Source organism: Microcebus murinus, chromosome X (assembly GCF_040939455.1).
Source record: "Microcebus murinus isolate Inina chromosome X, M.murinus_Inina_mat1.0, whole genome shotgun sequence".
Taxonomy (NCBI): Eukaryota; Metazoa; Chordata; class Mammalia; order Primates; family Cheirogaleidae; genus Microcebus; species Microcebus murinus.
In genome coordinates, this window is record NC_134136.1 from 94,091,443 (window position 1) to 94,107,545 (window position 16,103).

The following is a 16,103-nucleotide window of genomic DNA, read 5'->3' on the forward strand; positions in this document are numbered from 1 at the left end:
TAATTCAGATTAAAATTAATTACACCAAAATATTAAAATGGACATGGGTAAAAGCCTTTTCTTCTACTAATGTAATTTTATTTCCAAAATGTACCATTTATGTGTCATTTCTATAGCTATCTAGAGAATATACTTTAATATAAAATGCTCATGGGATTTAAATTAATTAGTCTTTGACCTCTGGAAATAGTTTTATTTTGATTGCAAATGAATTACATTGGCTCATGTTGGAGAAACACCTCATTTTTCTATCTCACAATCCAATTCAGGGTTTGGCAAGTAGAACATTTTCATTTTAAAAAGTTCAGAAATAGAAAATATTTAAATAGATGAAACATCTGGAGACATATGTCATTTCAGTGATACTACTAAGTCCTAGAGGAAGATTTAGTGATATCATTTAAATGACAGATGTTTCCAGAATGCTTCTGTTTTCATTCCTACTGGTCAAGAGTCAAGTGAAATGGTATTATTTATCTTGATACACAGTCTGTATATTCCTTTTATGATGAAATTTGCAGTATATTTTGATTGTGACCAGGCTTAGAAATTGACATAAAAAGTTAGTAACCAACCCCCCCCCCCAAAAAAAAAACCAGAAAAGTATTTACTCTTATACTTTTTTTGAGACAGAGTCTCACTCTATTGCCTGAGCTAGAGTATAGTGGTGTCATCATAGCTCATGGCAACCTCAAACTCCTGGGCTCAAATGATCCTCCTGCCTCAGCCTCCTGAGTACCTGGGACTACAGGCTTGTACCACCACACCTGGCTAATTTTTATTTTTTATAGAGATGGGGTCTTGCTATTGCCTAGGCTGCTCTCAAATTCCTAGGCTCAAGCAATCCTCCTGCCTCAGCCTCCTAAAGTGGTGGGATTACAAACGTGAGCCACAGTACCAGGCTACAAACATTATATTTGTCTTTCTGTTTATTCTTGAAATAAGAATTTAGAGAGAAATATTTTTGTAGAAATAACCAAGTTTCTTTGTAATTTAGTTTAAAAATATATGAGTGACACTGCATCTCAAGTGTCATGGCTTAAACTATAGTTTGTACATTCCAGCACACATTTGTTAAAAATTACTTTAGACTAAGAGTACATTTTACATTGTTGGTCTATGTGTTGGTCCGTGATAAGAAAGCCTTAACTTCAAAGAATGTCAAAACAGTGGCAAGGGGTGGTGGTAATGACTATGAGAGTCATATTTGAAAGTATCCTCCAGTGTTCTTCAATATATTGTTCAATTTATTCAATTTCAGTTTATTAGCTAACAGGTCGGGTTTCTGTTTTGAATACATACTGTTGCCTGGTGTTAACTAATCCTTGTAGGTTAATGTGGTAAGTGGTGGGAGAGGGAGAATGTTCCCTGTAATGAATGCCTCCACCCCCAGAAAACACAAGTTATATGAAGTGCAGATAAGGATTTTTATTTATCTGTTTGTTTTATTTATGTTAGAAAATGCAATAGAATAATGTGAGAACTGCTTTGACTAAAAGAGTACATCAGTGACTGGCTTTTTCCTTACTCAGTGCCATCTCCACGTCCAGACAATTCTTTCCACGAAAATAATGTGTCAACCAGAGTTTCTTCCCTACCATCAGAGAGCAGTTCTGGAACCAACCACTCTAAAAGACAACCAGCATTCGATCCATGGTGAGTATTTTGGTTTGTTTTTTACTCTTCTTTTTCTAATTATAGATTTAAGAGTTCAAAGAAATTCTAGATGAACTTTTTAGCATTCTTTCTCCTGCTAGGCCTTTCTTTCTCAGGAGAGATTACTGGATAAGGAAAATGTGAATTGTCATTATTGGTAAATTTTTTTTCAAATTCATCATTTATATTAAATATCATAAAAAATATCTCCTGAATCATTAAACCCCTGATACATCTCACCATTCTTTTGACATGAATGGTGATTTTTGCAGTCTCCTTTTATTGAAATTGAACCATGTACAGACACTATGCTCAGCACTTTTTGTGCATTGTCTCAATCAGTTATCACAATTGTCCTTTGAAGTACAGATTCCTCCCATTCTACAGATAAGGGAACTGAACTGAAGCTTAGAAAAGTTAAGGAACTTGCCTGATGCTGGACAGCCAGTAACATGGAGGAGGGAACCAAGGATTCACAACTAAGTGGGCTCTGACTCCAAAGCTCATGGTTTTCACCTCTATACTACCTAACTTTAATTCAGGGTAAAAAAAGACAGACAGAAATAAGAGAACATCCCTTTATGCTACCATAAAAGCATAATGGTAGTAAGAGGCTCCAGTGATATGACAACTTTTCTTACTCTTTTATCTTTTTGTGTCATATCTAATAAAAATTTAGGGAGAAAATTATAGTATATATCAAATTCCATTAGCAGATCTGTTTGGGGAGTAAGGACTTTTTAAAAAATAGTAATAATGTAGACTTTTTGTTCTCAGCTGCCCAGAAAGACTGCCCAGAATCTAGATGTGAAGGGTGTGTATATATGCTTCATAGAACTTTACTAAGTTCTCCATCAACAGAGTAAAATGAGACATCCCTGTAATACACTGAATTTAGAATAATACCAGTCTTTCAGAGAGTCCATCTCTGATGTTTGTTGCCAGAAGTCACAGAAGGCTTTATGTCAGTGTTCCTGACCCTGTGTGCTTTCACAATTTGGACACCGTTGGCAGGATTATATCAAGATTTTAGTGTTATTATGCCTATAGTGATTACTTGATTATTCTCAATAATATAAATGACTATTTTAAAGCTGTACACTTTTTCTATATGAGCACACTTTACATTCATTGTCTTATTTATAAAATGACAGTCTTAACATCAGTGGCTAAGAGTATAGACTCTGGCAATAAGATATTTTGATTGATGGCAACTTCTAGCCCTGTGACTCTGTCCCTTAGTTTCCTCATCTGTAAAATAGGGCTAAGAGTAGCACCTGCCTCATAAAGTTCATGTGATAATTAAATGAGGTAATATATAAAAAGCACCTAAAACAGTACCTGGCTCCATAAGGGCTCATCAATGTCGGTGGCTACAGTTATTATCATTAATGTCATGTAATTTCAGTGTGCCTTTTGTCAGGTGTTTCCCCTCCACTTAACTGTGCTGATAAACTTTAGTGTGTTCTTCTTCCATGTTAGTGTTTTGTGCTCCCTATGTAGAAAAGATATGTGCATTAACATAAAAGCACAAGTACAGCTCCTTTGAGATACCAGTGTTGACCATTTTCAGGTGTGGCTTTGACAGGCCATGGGAATAGTGTCTAAATTGTGAGAATACAGAGGTACAGAAGGAATTTTTTCTTTGTCAGTGCATAATGGAGTGGTGGTGGTTTAAAAGAGCCAGTACAGTTACAGATTACATTAGTCCTATGAAAATTAGGTAGATCAGATCAAAATTAATTCCAAATGTAGGATAGACAAAATTAGTACTGTATTGTTTCTGTCATTTTTATAGTCAGTTTTAGTAGAACTTATTTAGACATGGATATATGTAAAAACCTGAAAACAGTTGTTTTGAAAAGAAACAGATGCACAATTGGGATGCTGAGTCTTCATCAGGTCATCCTTACTCTAGTATTGCTGTCATGAGACGAGAGAGTTCTATAGTGCCAGCGATGACTTGGTTCTATTCTTTTGCTCCCACTACCCATCATGATAATGCTGTGTGACACAGCTCCTTCCTGCATCAGATCTAAGTCAGTCTAAGTCATTAATTAAACTTGACTGTTCTTGATTTTTTTCTTGAACGAGATCTCTAATTGGTTTCATCATATTCTTTATCCTGAAGAGAAATGCACATTTGATAATTGTTACAAAAACAGGAAAGAGCCTTGTTTTGGTAACATAATGAATTGCTGTTCTGAATTTATTACTAACCTAAGGGCAGTCTGTTTCTCCTTGATAGAAGTACTTCAGATTTCTTTTGGGAAAAGAATATTTTTACATTGTACACATTTCTTACAGTGGAAAAATCAAGCTGCTATGTCATATTTTAAAATAATAAATAGATATTATAATATATCCACAGCTGATATTCTGGCCTCTCAGCTATCTAGAACCCACTTGAGAACCAGGAGATAAGTGAAAAAATCTCAGAACAAGAAAAATAAGAGTTAATGCATTCAGATTCATCATCTTTACTAATAGCATAATACCTCCACCCTCACTCAGAGCCTATTTACTCTCCTTTCATGCCCAGTTCCAGCAGTTGGCAGTGAGATTGTCAGGGCAAGAAATAGTCCCAGGTAACAATGCAGCATGCAGAAGGAGAGTGATCTGAGCAATAGCTATGGAGAGAAGTGGATGTTTCTTTCCTTAGACCCCTGGTGGGAAAATGATACATATCACAGATCTCCATGTAGAGTGTATATTTATAAAATAGGCAGCTTCTACTTGGCTTTAAAAGGCCACGTATATAAATGTGTTTAGAAAGATTGTCATCAAAATCAAGTTAAAAATTGACGCTTAAACAGTAAACCAAATTACTTGGAAATCCTGCTAGTTAAGGTACGTGAAGAATTGCTATAACTCATACCAAAAAAATCCCAGTCTTTTTTTTTCTTTTAAAGTTATGAATTTATTGGTATCCCTTAATTGCTTGTCACCATAACTCACAGAATTACTCCTATAGAATTATTCACTGACTTCCTCTTCACACCCTAGTCACACTGCCAGGGTAGGGGAGGTGGCAGGGAAAGTATCACAGAGTAATGCCCCCCGCCTCTTCAACTCACCTTCCACAGTGCTCCCAGAGAGAGGGATGATACTGAAGCCCTGGAGTGTCACCCTGCTGCCTGCTCCTTCCCTAGCTGTCAAATCTCTAGGTCTCCTCTGACTCTCTCCAGAAGTCTGTGAGCTGCTTGAGTGAGATTAGACACCTTGTTTTATTTTTCTCTGTATCTTCAACACCTAACACAGGGTCTGGCACAAAAAAGTATTCAGCAAATGTTGGTTGACTTAAATTAAGTTGATTTTAATTCCTTTATTTAGGTGAGTCTTTGGAGTTCTCTCTTTCCTCTTGACCCCTTATGGAAATAGCTGTTGTATTAGGTAACACTGGAGTCCCCTGACTGTGGGAAGGTGCCTATTTACCCCTCCTCTCATCCCCTTCCTCCTGTACTGTTTTGATCAGAACTGCTGCCCTGTATAATGTTCCAGGTGACTGGATGGGTGGCCCTTCTCAAATCTCTGTCTCTGAGATTGATGTGAGCCCCCCCACACTTAACCTTTTCTTGCACTGCTCCTCTTTGCACCACTCAGCACCAAGCTGCTGTCTGTACCTGGTGGGATTGCAGGCCCTGGAATGCGCAGACAGAGGAAACAACCAGCCGTATTCTTACCCATTTGGCTCAGTGCTGGTTGTCAATGTGCAAGGCTTAGTCTTCATTCCTTTGTGCAACACACAGCTTTTCAAGTGCCTTTGTTCCAGCCAGCTTCTCTCCATATCTCTCTCTATATACCTCTCTTCCCCACCCCCTCTCCCCCTCTCCCTCCCTCTCCCCACCCCCTTTTCTCCCTTCTGTAAATTCCCTAAGTTTATATATTTCTGGCTTTTGCTTTGTTTTTTTCTCTGAATCCCTCTCTTCTTCTGACTTCCTTCTGTCTTTGGTGATGCACACATACTAACACTTCATTCCTAGCTCTCATCCTCTGGTTCAAAAGTAATTTATTTCCTTTTTTCTTTTGGCATCTGGGATCTTTCCCTGCCTGGATCTTAACCTTACCACCTCTGCTTGGCCTTAGCTTGAAAATGTTGTCCTCATCATTCCTCCTTCCCCACCTGTGCTCTAGTTTATGTAGTGCCTCTTGAAGAGACCCTGCAGGGAGTCATGGGCCATCTTCTCTGTGTCTTAGGAACCCAACACTGCAATATCCATACTGCAGACACTACGTTATTTTTCTTGCTTCTCCTTTCATTATCCTCCCCTTCCCTAGCCTCTCCCTTTCATCTTATTCTCCATGTCATCCTGGATAGACTCCCCTCTTCCCATGCAAAATCCTGCTTCCTCCTAGGACTTGAGTCTCAAGCCTTCATTTCCTCTTGTGCCAGCATTAGCATTCTTCTAATAATGCCTGTTCGCAGTCTGAGGTTGCAGTCATGATGAACATGTTCCCCTTAAAGATTTGCTGAATTGGCAGAAAGCACTTTTACCCTCAGTACACCTTTGATATTTTGTTAGACTTTCCTTCTGATTGGTAAAAACTTCTCGTTAATTTGAATATTTTCTTATGCTTTCTGCGTTATGTGCAGACACCATTGTGGAAGGACTTAAGGTATATCATAAGCATATAATTCCTTAACTTCTAGAAGCTATAGAATATTAAAAGTAGTATTGCTGGTTCAACTAGACACTCTCTGAGGCTCCTTTTGATCTCAAGAGTCGTGCTTTTGTGAGTCCAGTAAACTACATGGCTCCACTCTTGTTCCCTGACAACCTCAAGTGACTGAATGCCATGGCCTGGAGTTTGTCTTTAGGCCCCAAGCAGAGGATCATCTCCTTAATCCCAAAAGTACTTGTCATAAGAAACTTTGACCAAATTCCCAGGGCCTAGGCCCAGTCTTGTCATTGGGATGGATGAGTGTTTTTCCTAACAGTGTAATACCGTATTTAACACATTAATTGCCATGTGAATTGTATTTAACTCAAACTAGTTTCAAGCCCAGAGCCTCATGAAGCATATGTAACTCACACACCTCTTCACCTTGGAACCACAAGAATTATTTTTCAAGTTAACTCTCTTACAGAAAACAATTTTAAAAATAATAAATTTTTTCATTAAATTAGAAAGGATTGTTTTGTTTTTGAAGTTTTTATTCTATTTTTGTAATAAACCACCTTGGCCCCAAGGAAGAAATTTTTTCTAGTGTGGCAGTTAGTGTGTTAAAGGATCTTTTAACTCTTCACCATTCCATTCTCACGCATTCCATCATGACTGAAGTTTTTCTAACTTTCACAATTATAAATATATTTCTAGCTTTCACAGTTATAAATATATCATTCTGAGTTCCAACACTAGTTGTTTTATCAGCTCTGTTACATTACAAAACTTTGACCTCATATCTTGGAACTTTCTTAGTGATGTTTAAAATTGCAAGTCCTAATGGGTTTCAGGAACACTTGGACCTACAGTATGCATTTTTACTCCCATGGTATTCCCATTAAGTTTTAGGCTAAACACTTAAGAAAAAAATGATAATTGCTCCTTCGAGCAATCATGGTTTTTATTTACTGCTTCTCCCTCCCTCTCTCCCACCTCACAGCCTTTTTCCTTGTTATCTTTGATCTTTAAGTTTTGGTTTTTAAAATAAATTTACTGTGGTTTGTAAAACCTATTTTATTATATCTATAGCACATATTTGCTGTTGAAAATTAAAAAGAAACTATAAATCAATAATCTTACTACCTAGATATGATAGCTATTAAGATTTCTTATTTTCTTCCTGCCTTTTAAAAAATGCATGTATATACACACATACATATCTTGTTTTATAAATTGGGACTCATCCCATATAGAAAGGTTTGAATCCTGCTCTTTTCACTTAATATTGTAGTTTGACTATTCCTTTATATTAGAGAATATTTTGTGAAGATATGATTCCTTTTTAATAAAGCTTTAGGCTGTTTTCTTTTTTTCTTTTTTCTTTTTTTTAAAGATGGGGTCTCACCCTGTTACCCAGGCTAGAGTACTACATTGGCCCCATCATATTCACTGCAACCTACGTCTAGGCTTAGGCAGTGCTCCCACCTCAGCCTCCCAAGTTGCTGGGACTTCAGGTACACACCACCATGCCTGGCTAATTTTTTCTATTTTTTTGTGGAAACAGTGTCTCGCTGTGTTGCCCAGGCTGGTCTTGAACTCCTGGCCTCAGACGATCCTCCTGCCTGGGCCTCCCAAAGTGCCAGGATTATAGGTGTGAAGCCACTGCACCTGGCAGCTTCATGGTGTTTTCTATCTTGTGGATCTGTAATAGTCTGCCATCACACATATTTAATCAAAGGCAGAATGCTGATTTGCTCATATTTTCTTAGATATTCTAGTAACTTCATCACTGTTGGGTATTTAAAATCATAAATATTAACTGTCACTTTCAACATTTCCACCACTCTTTATTTTAGGGACTAGCTGATAGAAGAAATCCAATTATTTGAGAAAATGGTTTTCCACGGCTATAAAGCTATCCAAATTTAAAATAGAGTCCACTGAAATGTGCATTTTTCAAGAATAACACCAGATGCTTTTTAAGGACTATAGATTGGATTAAGCAATGTAGGTCCTCTTTTAACATACAAGTGGCCAACTTGAGGCCAAGGTGTCCTGTTTTCTGTCTTTAATGTCTTCTATTTTTATTAAAACACCTGGGGATGTCAGTGGTATTAAGTGTAATGTCAGTATTTTCAGAAGCTTTTTTTCTCATAAGTGCTTTGTATTAAAGTATTCATCGTGTCTACATTTTTTTCTTAATGATTTTTTATTTAGTTTTAATAAATAGATAAAAGGTTTAATAAGTAGGATTTTTCCAGTTTCAGGCAATCTTTACTTTTACTTATAATATTTCTATAGTAGCATTGATTTTTATGTTCAATGTCCTGGCAAGCCACTAATAATAAACTTGTTGAGCCTGGTTTTGAAAGAGTAAATAGAAAAATGAAGGTATTGGAAATGTTTCTGTTCTTTCCCTTGGAGAGTTATAGAAAAGACATCCTTTAAGCCATGTATGTTTCAAAATCTCTAATTCTGAGGTTTTCAACAGCATGAAAATGGTCCTGCAGCACAGTTACAGATCATTTGTAATAGTGCTCAAATTGCTATTTTGAGCCTGTGCCAAAGGATAATCATTAACTGTGGTTGATTAGATTCAGTTCCTCCTGTGCTTTTTAGAGGCTCTTTACCCATATGCTTGATTCCTATGGCTATTTGAACCTGGTGTCATGCATTTTCAGTCTTCATTATATTTGTCACAAAATGTCAAGAGAATGATTGAAAGATCAATGTGATAAAAATGTCTTCTCATTTAGGAAAAGTCCTGAAAATATTAGTCATTCTGAACAACTCAAGGAGAAGGAGAAGCAAGGTTTTTTCAGGTCAATGAAAAAGAAAAAGAAGAAATCTCAAACAGTAAGTCGATGGCCAATTTCTATATATAATGACATACATGTCTGCATTATTCTGTGGATACTTTGCACTTCGTACATGGCAATCAAAGTTGATTATTTTCTTACTGAGACTTGACATGTATGTACTGTATATGTCTCTTTCTGAAATTCTGTACTACTATGCTCCTGTCACAGAGCATTTTCTAGATTCAACAGAATCTCCAGGAATAGAAGAAATTTAATTTGGATGAGAGAGAACACTTTAAGCCTCTCTCAGTAAACCTCTTATCTGTGCGGATTTATATTTGTGTAAAAACTGTAAAGATGCAGGATTTGTTTCTCTCTGGGGGGTTAAAGATATACTAAAACTTAGGAAATGGTCATGGTTTATGTTTAAATCTTGAAATTTGTAAATAATTGTCATTCCTTATTCTCCCTGTGGCTGATTATAGAACTCCCATGTTAACATGTGTGTTTCTGGGCTGTATAGTCACAGAGAAATGATCATATCTGGGATTTCAGGGCTTGCTTTAGAAGGAAAACATGTTTGCCTCTTGATTGCACTGTAAGATGGAATATGCTTTATCTCCTGGGAGCTATCTGCCTGAACAAAGGTCTGGCTCACGGGACCCTGTTCATCACTTCACTGAATCATGTAAGCAAGGATTCTGCTGATTAGTGACGTGAGAAAACGTGGGGAAACCAGGCCTCCAGGACAGCAGCAGGAGTTCTTCACCCAGATGAGACCTGCTCGCTCCTTTGCTTTATGACACCTTCAAAACTAGACAAAATTGAGTTAGCCATTTTAAATGGTTTTGTTTCTAGTTCTGCTTCACACGTGATTTACTCTCGTTTATTTGAAGAAGAAAAAAGGCATAATCAAAATATCCTGTTTGGGTGGACTTTATTGATTTCATCTGTGAAATGAGTAGATTAGACTCAGTGTTTCTGTGGCCCTTCCCATTATGAAAATTCTAGAATTATTACTCAATGGGAAGTAAAAGATTAGATAAATGATGGTAGCAAAATACATGACAACCTGAAGTAAGGATTTCTATCTCACAGATGTTCTAGAAATATTAACAAAAACCTTCCTGGAATACCTTTCTCGATCATTCTTTCACTTGCTTGTTAAATTTATGTATTTCATTATAAAATAAATAGGAGCTCATTACAGAAAAATTGAGAAAAAGAAAAAGATTGTTTTTAATCTTACCACCCTCCACAAATAGTATTAGGATTTGGGTATATTTCCTCCCAGCTTTTTAGCCAATGCTTATGTTTGTGGAGAGAAGGTATGTGGTTTTTTTTTTTAAATTTGTTTTAAATAATAGTAATCCTTCTAATGTAATTTTATATTCTGGCTTTTAACAGTATATCTTCACACACACATACATACAATATGTGTGTTATTACACATACTTTATTATCTTTGAGGTCTTACTCTGTCACCCAGGCTGGAGTGCAGTGTCATGATCAAAGCTCTTTGTAACCTCGAACTCCTGGGATCAAGTGATCCTCCTGCCAGATTCCTGTGTAGCTGGAACTACATGCACACACCACCATGCCCGGCTAATTTTTAAAAAAAGTTTTTGTGTAGAGACAGGGGTCTTGCTATATTGCCCAGGCTGGTCTTGAACTCCTGGGCTTAAGTGATCATCTTGCCTCGGCCTCCCAAAGCACTGGGATTACAGGTGCGAGCCACGGTGCCCAGCCCTGAAGTGTTGGTTTTTTGTTTTTTTTTAACTGCCTGTATATCTAACTGAAGCTCACTTAAAGCACAATGTCAGATCAAAATGTCCCTCATTCAAATGTTACTACATTTGTTACTGAGACTAAATGAACAAATAGACCCGATTTAACATAGAGACACTTAAAATATTAAAGTGTTATTAATAATAAAATAAAACTTTTATCATTGTCTATAGAAAATATTCATCCATTGTGAATGTTAAAATTTGATTACTTCCTCCTGACCACTATTATTTTTTATTTTCTGATTTTTGTTCTTAACCATAGGTCTCCAGCCATTGTGGGATGATTAAGTGGTAGGAAGGATTGAAGGATTAAAGGTGTTTTTGTGTATAGATTTAGATTTTGCTGCCTGTCTGCCTTAGACCAACATTAAACCAAAAGTCCCTGGCTCACCATGGCATGAGTAGAGTATATACATGTTGACTGACTTTATTATTCAGGATTTAGTTTAAATTTTAAATATTTAAATAGTAAAGATTAGGATAAATAGGAAAATTACTATTCTCTAACATCCTTTCCACTTAAACTTATTTTTTTAGGTTTTTATAAGTTTCCATTTTGATATATAACATAACTGCTAAATATCTTTGCACAGGTCATAATACCTTAAGCTTTCCAAACCAAAAGTTGTTCGTACCTCTGCATTTTTTATTCAAAAGAAAAAAAATGTAAGGGCTTTGGAATCTAGCTTCAGATTTCCAAAGAATGCTCAGTACCACCTGCCAGACCTCAGGCTCTTAAGCCTGGCATTGGGTTAACTCTTCCTTTTTTGAATGAGCATTTAGACATAATTAAAGTTAATGATTTTTTACTTTCTAGAACTCAGCAAAAAGAAACTAAAACAAACTTTGAAAGATTTAAGGCATTGCGGCTTTTGCATAAGATTCGAAAAAAATTAAAATCTGATGCCCAGTGCACACAGAGAAGTATGACATTTTAAAGCTGAGTTGGATCCTAAATCTAGTTTAACTTTTTCATTTCACGGTATAGGAACTGAGCCCAAGCAAGTTGTGACCTGCCCAAACACAATCAGTTGGGAGAACTAGAACTGGGTTCTCCTAAATACCAAGCCCAGGCTCAGTCCATGAGCCCGCCTCTGGGAGCTCTTCTGGCCTCTTTAGCAACGCAAGTAAAACTCTTCCCTGGGGTTCCTGTCATTGGAACAGGAAAATTCATGGGGTGTTACTCAAATGTCTTCATACATAGACTCTTAAAAGATGATCTGAATACCTTCATGTACATTCTAGTTCTCTGAGGATTGAGATATCCAAAACAGGGAAAAGTAGTGCCAAAAAATAATTCTGTATTGTAAAGGTGCCTGCTTTGACTCAAGCAAATCTGGAAGCTGCCTTGGGAAATCTGGCTCCAGTTACATATCCAGAGAGTTACATAAGCCCTCAGAGCATATGGTGACTTTGCCAACTTGGTAATTTTATTCTAGTTAGTTAGTATCTCCACTTGTGATTATGCTTCAATTTAAAGATTGAAATTTCTCTTTCTTCCCTTTGAAGACCAGGATTCTGAATTGTGCCAGGTATTTTCCACTGGGTAAATTTTTCTAATAATGTAGAACAAGGCTTCTTACTCAACATTAGTATCCCGCCACGATGATATTCCTCTTTCTAGTGGTGGTTTCTGGCTCAAGAGTTGACCAAATTCAAAAAGGTTTGCAGTATCTTTTTTTTTTTTAACCTAATAGGCAAATTACATGGTAGATTTTTTTTTAATTGCTAAAGTCCTCTAGCAATTAGAAAAAGATTGAAGTTTATCAATAGTGCTTTAAACACAATTCTTTATAATAATTCTATTTCTGATATAAGTAAATTCTTAAATGTTTTGTAAGCTTAATATGAGTAGATGTCTGTAGATCTCTAGGCATTCTTACTAGAGATATTGATCGTGACCACTTGTTATATACTTAGAAGACGTTTGTGCTTGTCTTGAATTTACATTATTGACATCTTTATTTCCAGGTGAGAAATGACACAGAACCTCTATAGATACACAGCACAGAAGTTCTTTTAGTGACTGTTAATATTTAGCAATTTGAGAGCTTCCAAGGGCTAGTAGTTTCAATAAAAGCACCCTTTTTTTTTGCAATTAGTTTATTTGTATCTTATATTGCAGACAGATTCCACCAACGGGGAGAATCCAAGCATCAAGAAATCCCTCTTTCCTCTTTTTAATTCAAAGAATCATTTAAAGCATAGTTCTTCTTTGAAAAAGCTTCCTGTAGTCACTCCACCCATGGTACCCATTTTTATGTATAGTAGCCCTGAAAACTACTCCAGTAAAACTTGTTTTACTGATGACAACAGCATGTCTTATTTTCATGGGGTCATATTCTCTTAATGCTAGTTAAGTACCTGAGCCAGTTCCATAAATTCACTGGGATATAAATTCTTTGGCATTCTGGATTTTCTGAATCAGTGAAGGAAGTTGAAGCATAAAGTCTATTAAACAAACTAGTGAAAGGCTGGTTTGTATTGCCTGATTAGCCAATTATTGGCAGACAACATTCCTAAAATCCTGTATTTCCTGTAAAGAATTCAATTAACATTTACAATTAACAAATGTCTTTGCATTTGGCTCACAGAGTTTGTTAACACTTGGTTGGCAGTTTGTTTTTTTTGAAGCCAAGTTGAATTGACCAAATTGAATGAGCTAGCAGGCTCCATGAAAAAACAGCTTCTGTTAGTTGGTGACTTGTTCTTTCCTTGCCTGGCTCTAGCTTTTGCTGGTCACTTAGTTCAAAGCCAAGGCTTTTGCTTGGCATTTGGCATTACTCTCCTGTGTTCACCAAAATTGGTGAACAGACCAATTACATTCATCTGGAATTTGTGACACAAATTTCCATCATTTTCCTAATGCATAACACTAGACCCAGATTTACTGGGTAATGGTTTGGGAATATGATCCAAACCATACTTTCCCACTTTGCTACCATTGAAAGCCTACTAGACTTCTTTGGCACTACCAAATACAGTGTTTGGGTCATTTTCCCAGCAGGAAAAAAAAATTTTATTTTATTGAACTGGTTCATAACCTAACTGCAATATGAAATGAGGATACGACGGCAATTCCTGGTACAACCCAATTTAACTGCTCTCTCTTACAGCGACTAAAACTAACAGCATGGGAATGCTTTAAGGGTTGAGGTTTTAACAAAGCTGCATGACATCTGCCAATTTTTCCTAATGCAGGGAAAATTATTAAGAAGGCAGAAGAATTTAACTAGCATCACTTGCATTGTGAACATTGGGAAAGATTTGGTTTCTTTTTTTATTGGGTTCTTTTTTTGTTTTGGTTGAGTTTTGGTTTGATTTCATTTGCCTTTTGTTTTATTTCTCTTCTTGGGTATGGGCGCATATCTTTATTAGGCTTATTGGTGTGTTTACGGAATCCTCCTTGTCCATGTTTTACTCTAGGTGCCCAATTCTGAGGGCCCTGATCTTCTGACATTGCAGAAAGCCATTCACTCTGCTAGCACTCCGAGCAGCAGACCAAAGGAGTGGCGCCCTGAGAAGATCTCGGATCTACAGACCCAAGTGAGTACAGCCTGCACTACTCCTGGACTCTCCCTCCGACTCAGCAGTGACTGTCCTGAGGGGAGGGGAGGGCATTACCCTTCACTTACCAACGGGGTAGAGGGTGGCACGAAGGCCTGGGAGATGAAAAAGACATAGCCCCAGCCCACAAATACCCTACAGCTCAGGAGAGAGAGGAGATTTATAAAGAACCGTAATTCATGGTAAGAAGTGAGGCATGCCATTTGGGCAGGGTGACTGGAGGTGATGGGAAGGTTAAGTTTTCATTAAAGGTGGTAGCATGCAAATTGGGCCTTGAAAGACAGGTATAATAAGCTTTCTTGAAAGAATATTTCAACTTCTGAAATCCATATTATTTTTGCCAGGAAATGGGCAATCAGTTGCATTAGGAAGTACATATTAGACAGTATTATGTAGTCATGTTTACCTGCCATAATGGGAGAATAAGCAGAAACTGAATCAGTAGATTTTTCAGGTAACTGAGGTTTATCTCCTTTAAAAAACTATTTTGATTGGAAATGTCTTAATATTACATCTTTTCAGTATCCCACAATGACCATAGTAACATAATATACCTTGGTTTTTTATCATATTCAACATTTTATAAATGTACTCTTCCTCTGTATTATAATTTCTGACAACCCCCATGAGTTTTTGAGGATGTAGGGTTACTTGTGCCTATCAATGACCATAGATTTCTATGATTTTGGGTGGGGGCTACTTTTTATAGGTTTTGTTTTTACTCTTTAACCGTAAGCTGTTACTTAGAGCTACCGACAAGAGTTCCTCTAATTCCCATTCTATTTGTCCAACAACATTTTCTGCTTCTAACATAATATGGGTGCGGAGTGGAGGGGGCAGAGGATCAGGTATCCAAGTTTACTGAATATGTATCCAAGCTAAGGACATAAAGACATAAATGAGGGCCTAATGCTCTATTGCCAATTAAAAAAAAAATCGGGGCTATAGAACCTTCTTAATGAAACCATTTCTTTTACCAAGTAACTTTACATCACTATCCAAATCCAGATTATTGTAATTGCTCAATAGTTACATGTGGTCAGGGCTATAAGAATCATCAGCGTCTCATGTTATCATACCAGTGTAATGAAACACCAAAAAAAAAAAAAAAAAGAACACTTTTGAGCATTTACAATGTGCAGTGTACTATGCTATCTCCTACAGGGACCACAAAGCTTTCTTGGAAAGACTTTGGAATGGCAATGGAGAATACTTCCCCAGGAGCAGTATCTACTTGAGTCAATTCTGAAGCCATTTACCTTGGCTTTCAACGGCCTGTTCCTTCAAATCTTACAGTGTTCCTTGAGATCTTCAGCATTTTATTCAAACTCTGCTGAGCCCTTAAATGAATGTCCCTTATACCATGACACTCAAAGTAAAGGTACTCTGAGGATTGTCACCAGAGGTGCTCCCAAGACTAGGTTGTAGCCCGAGTAGCAGAGTCCAGCAGTAGTGATTGGCTGTGTATTTTTAAGTGCTTTCTCTGTCTCTTCTGAGGTAGAGGTAGAGGAAGCAGAGAGTGAGCCACCTTTCACCATGGAGGAACCTGAGGCTCAGGAGTGGCCTGAGGATAGGCAGTAAGGGGCACACTGCTTCCCGGCCCCTGCCTTCTACCTTGAAGCCAGTCTCCCTCCACAGTGCAGCACCCTGCGGGGCCTTTGGCCAGTAGCCACACAGTGGACAG

At 37.2% G+C, this 16,103-nt stretch overlaps 1 protein-coding gene across 3 annotated transcripts in view; it reads left to right on the forward strand.

Annotated features, from left to right (window-relative positions):
* The window catches only part of CDKL5 (cyclin dependent kinase like 5), a 186,328-nt gene that overhangs the window by 161,999 nt on the left and 8,226 nt on the right, over nt 1–16,103 (forward strand). For 2 of the 3 annotated variants that reach the window (XM_012784690.2, XM_075999296.1), the window contains exons 15-18: nt 1,533–1,656; nt 9,018–9,117; nt 12,978–13,100; nt 14,279–14,398. In XM_012784690.2, the coding sequence (XP_012640144.1) occupies nt 1,533–1,656; nt 9,018–9,117; nt 12,978–13,100; nt 14,279–14,398 (467 nt within the window). The remainder of the gene's footprint in view (nt 1–1,532; nt 1,657–9,017; nt 9,118–12,977; nt 13,101–14,278; nt 14,399–16,103) is intronic. The other variant, XM_012784695.2, reaches the window with a different exon arrangement.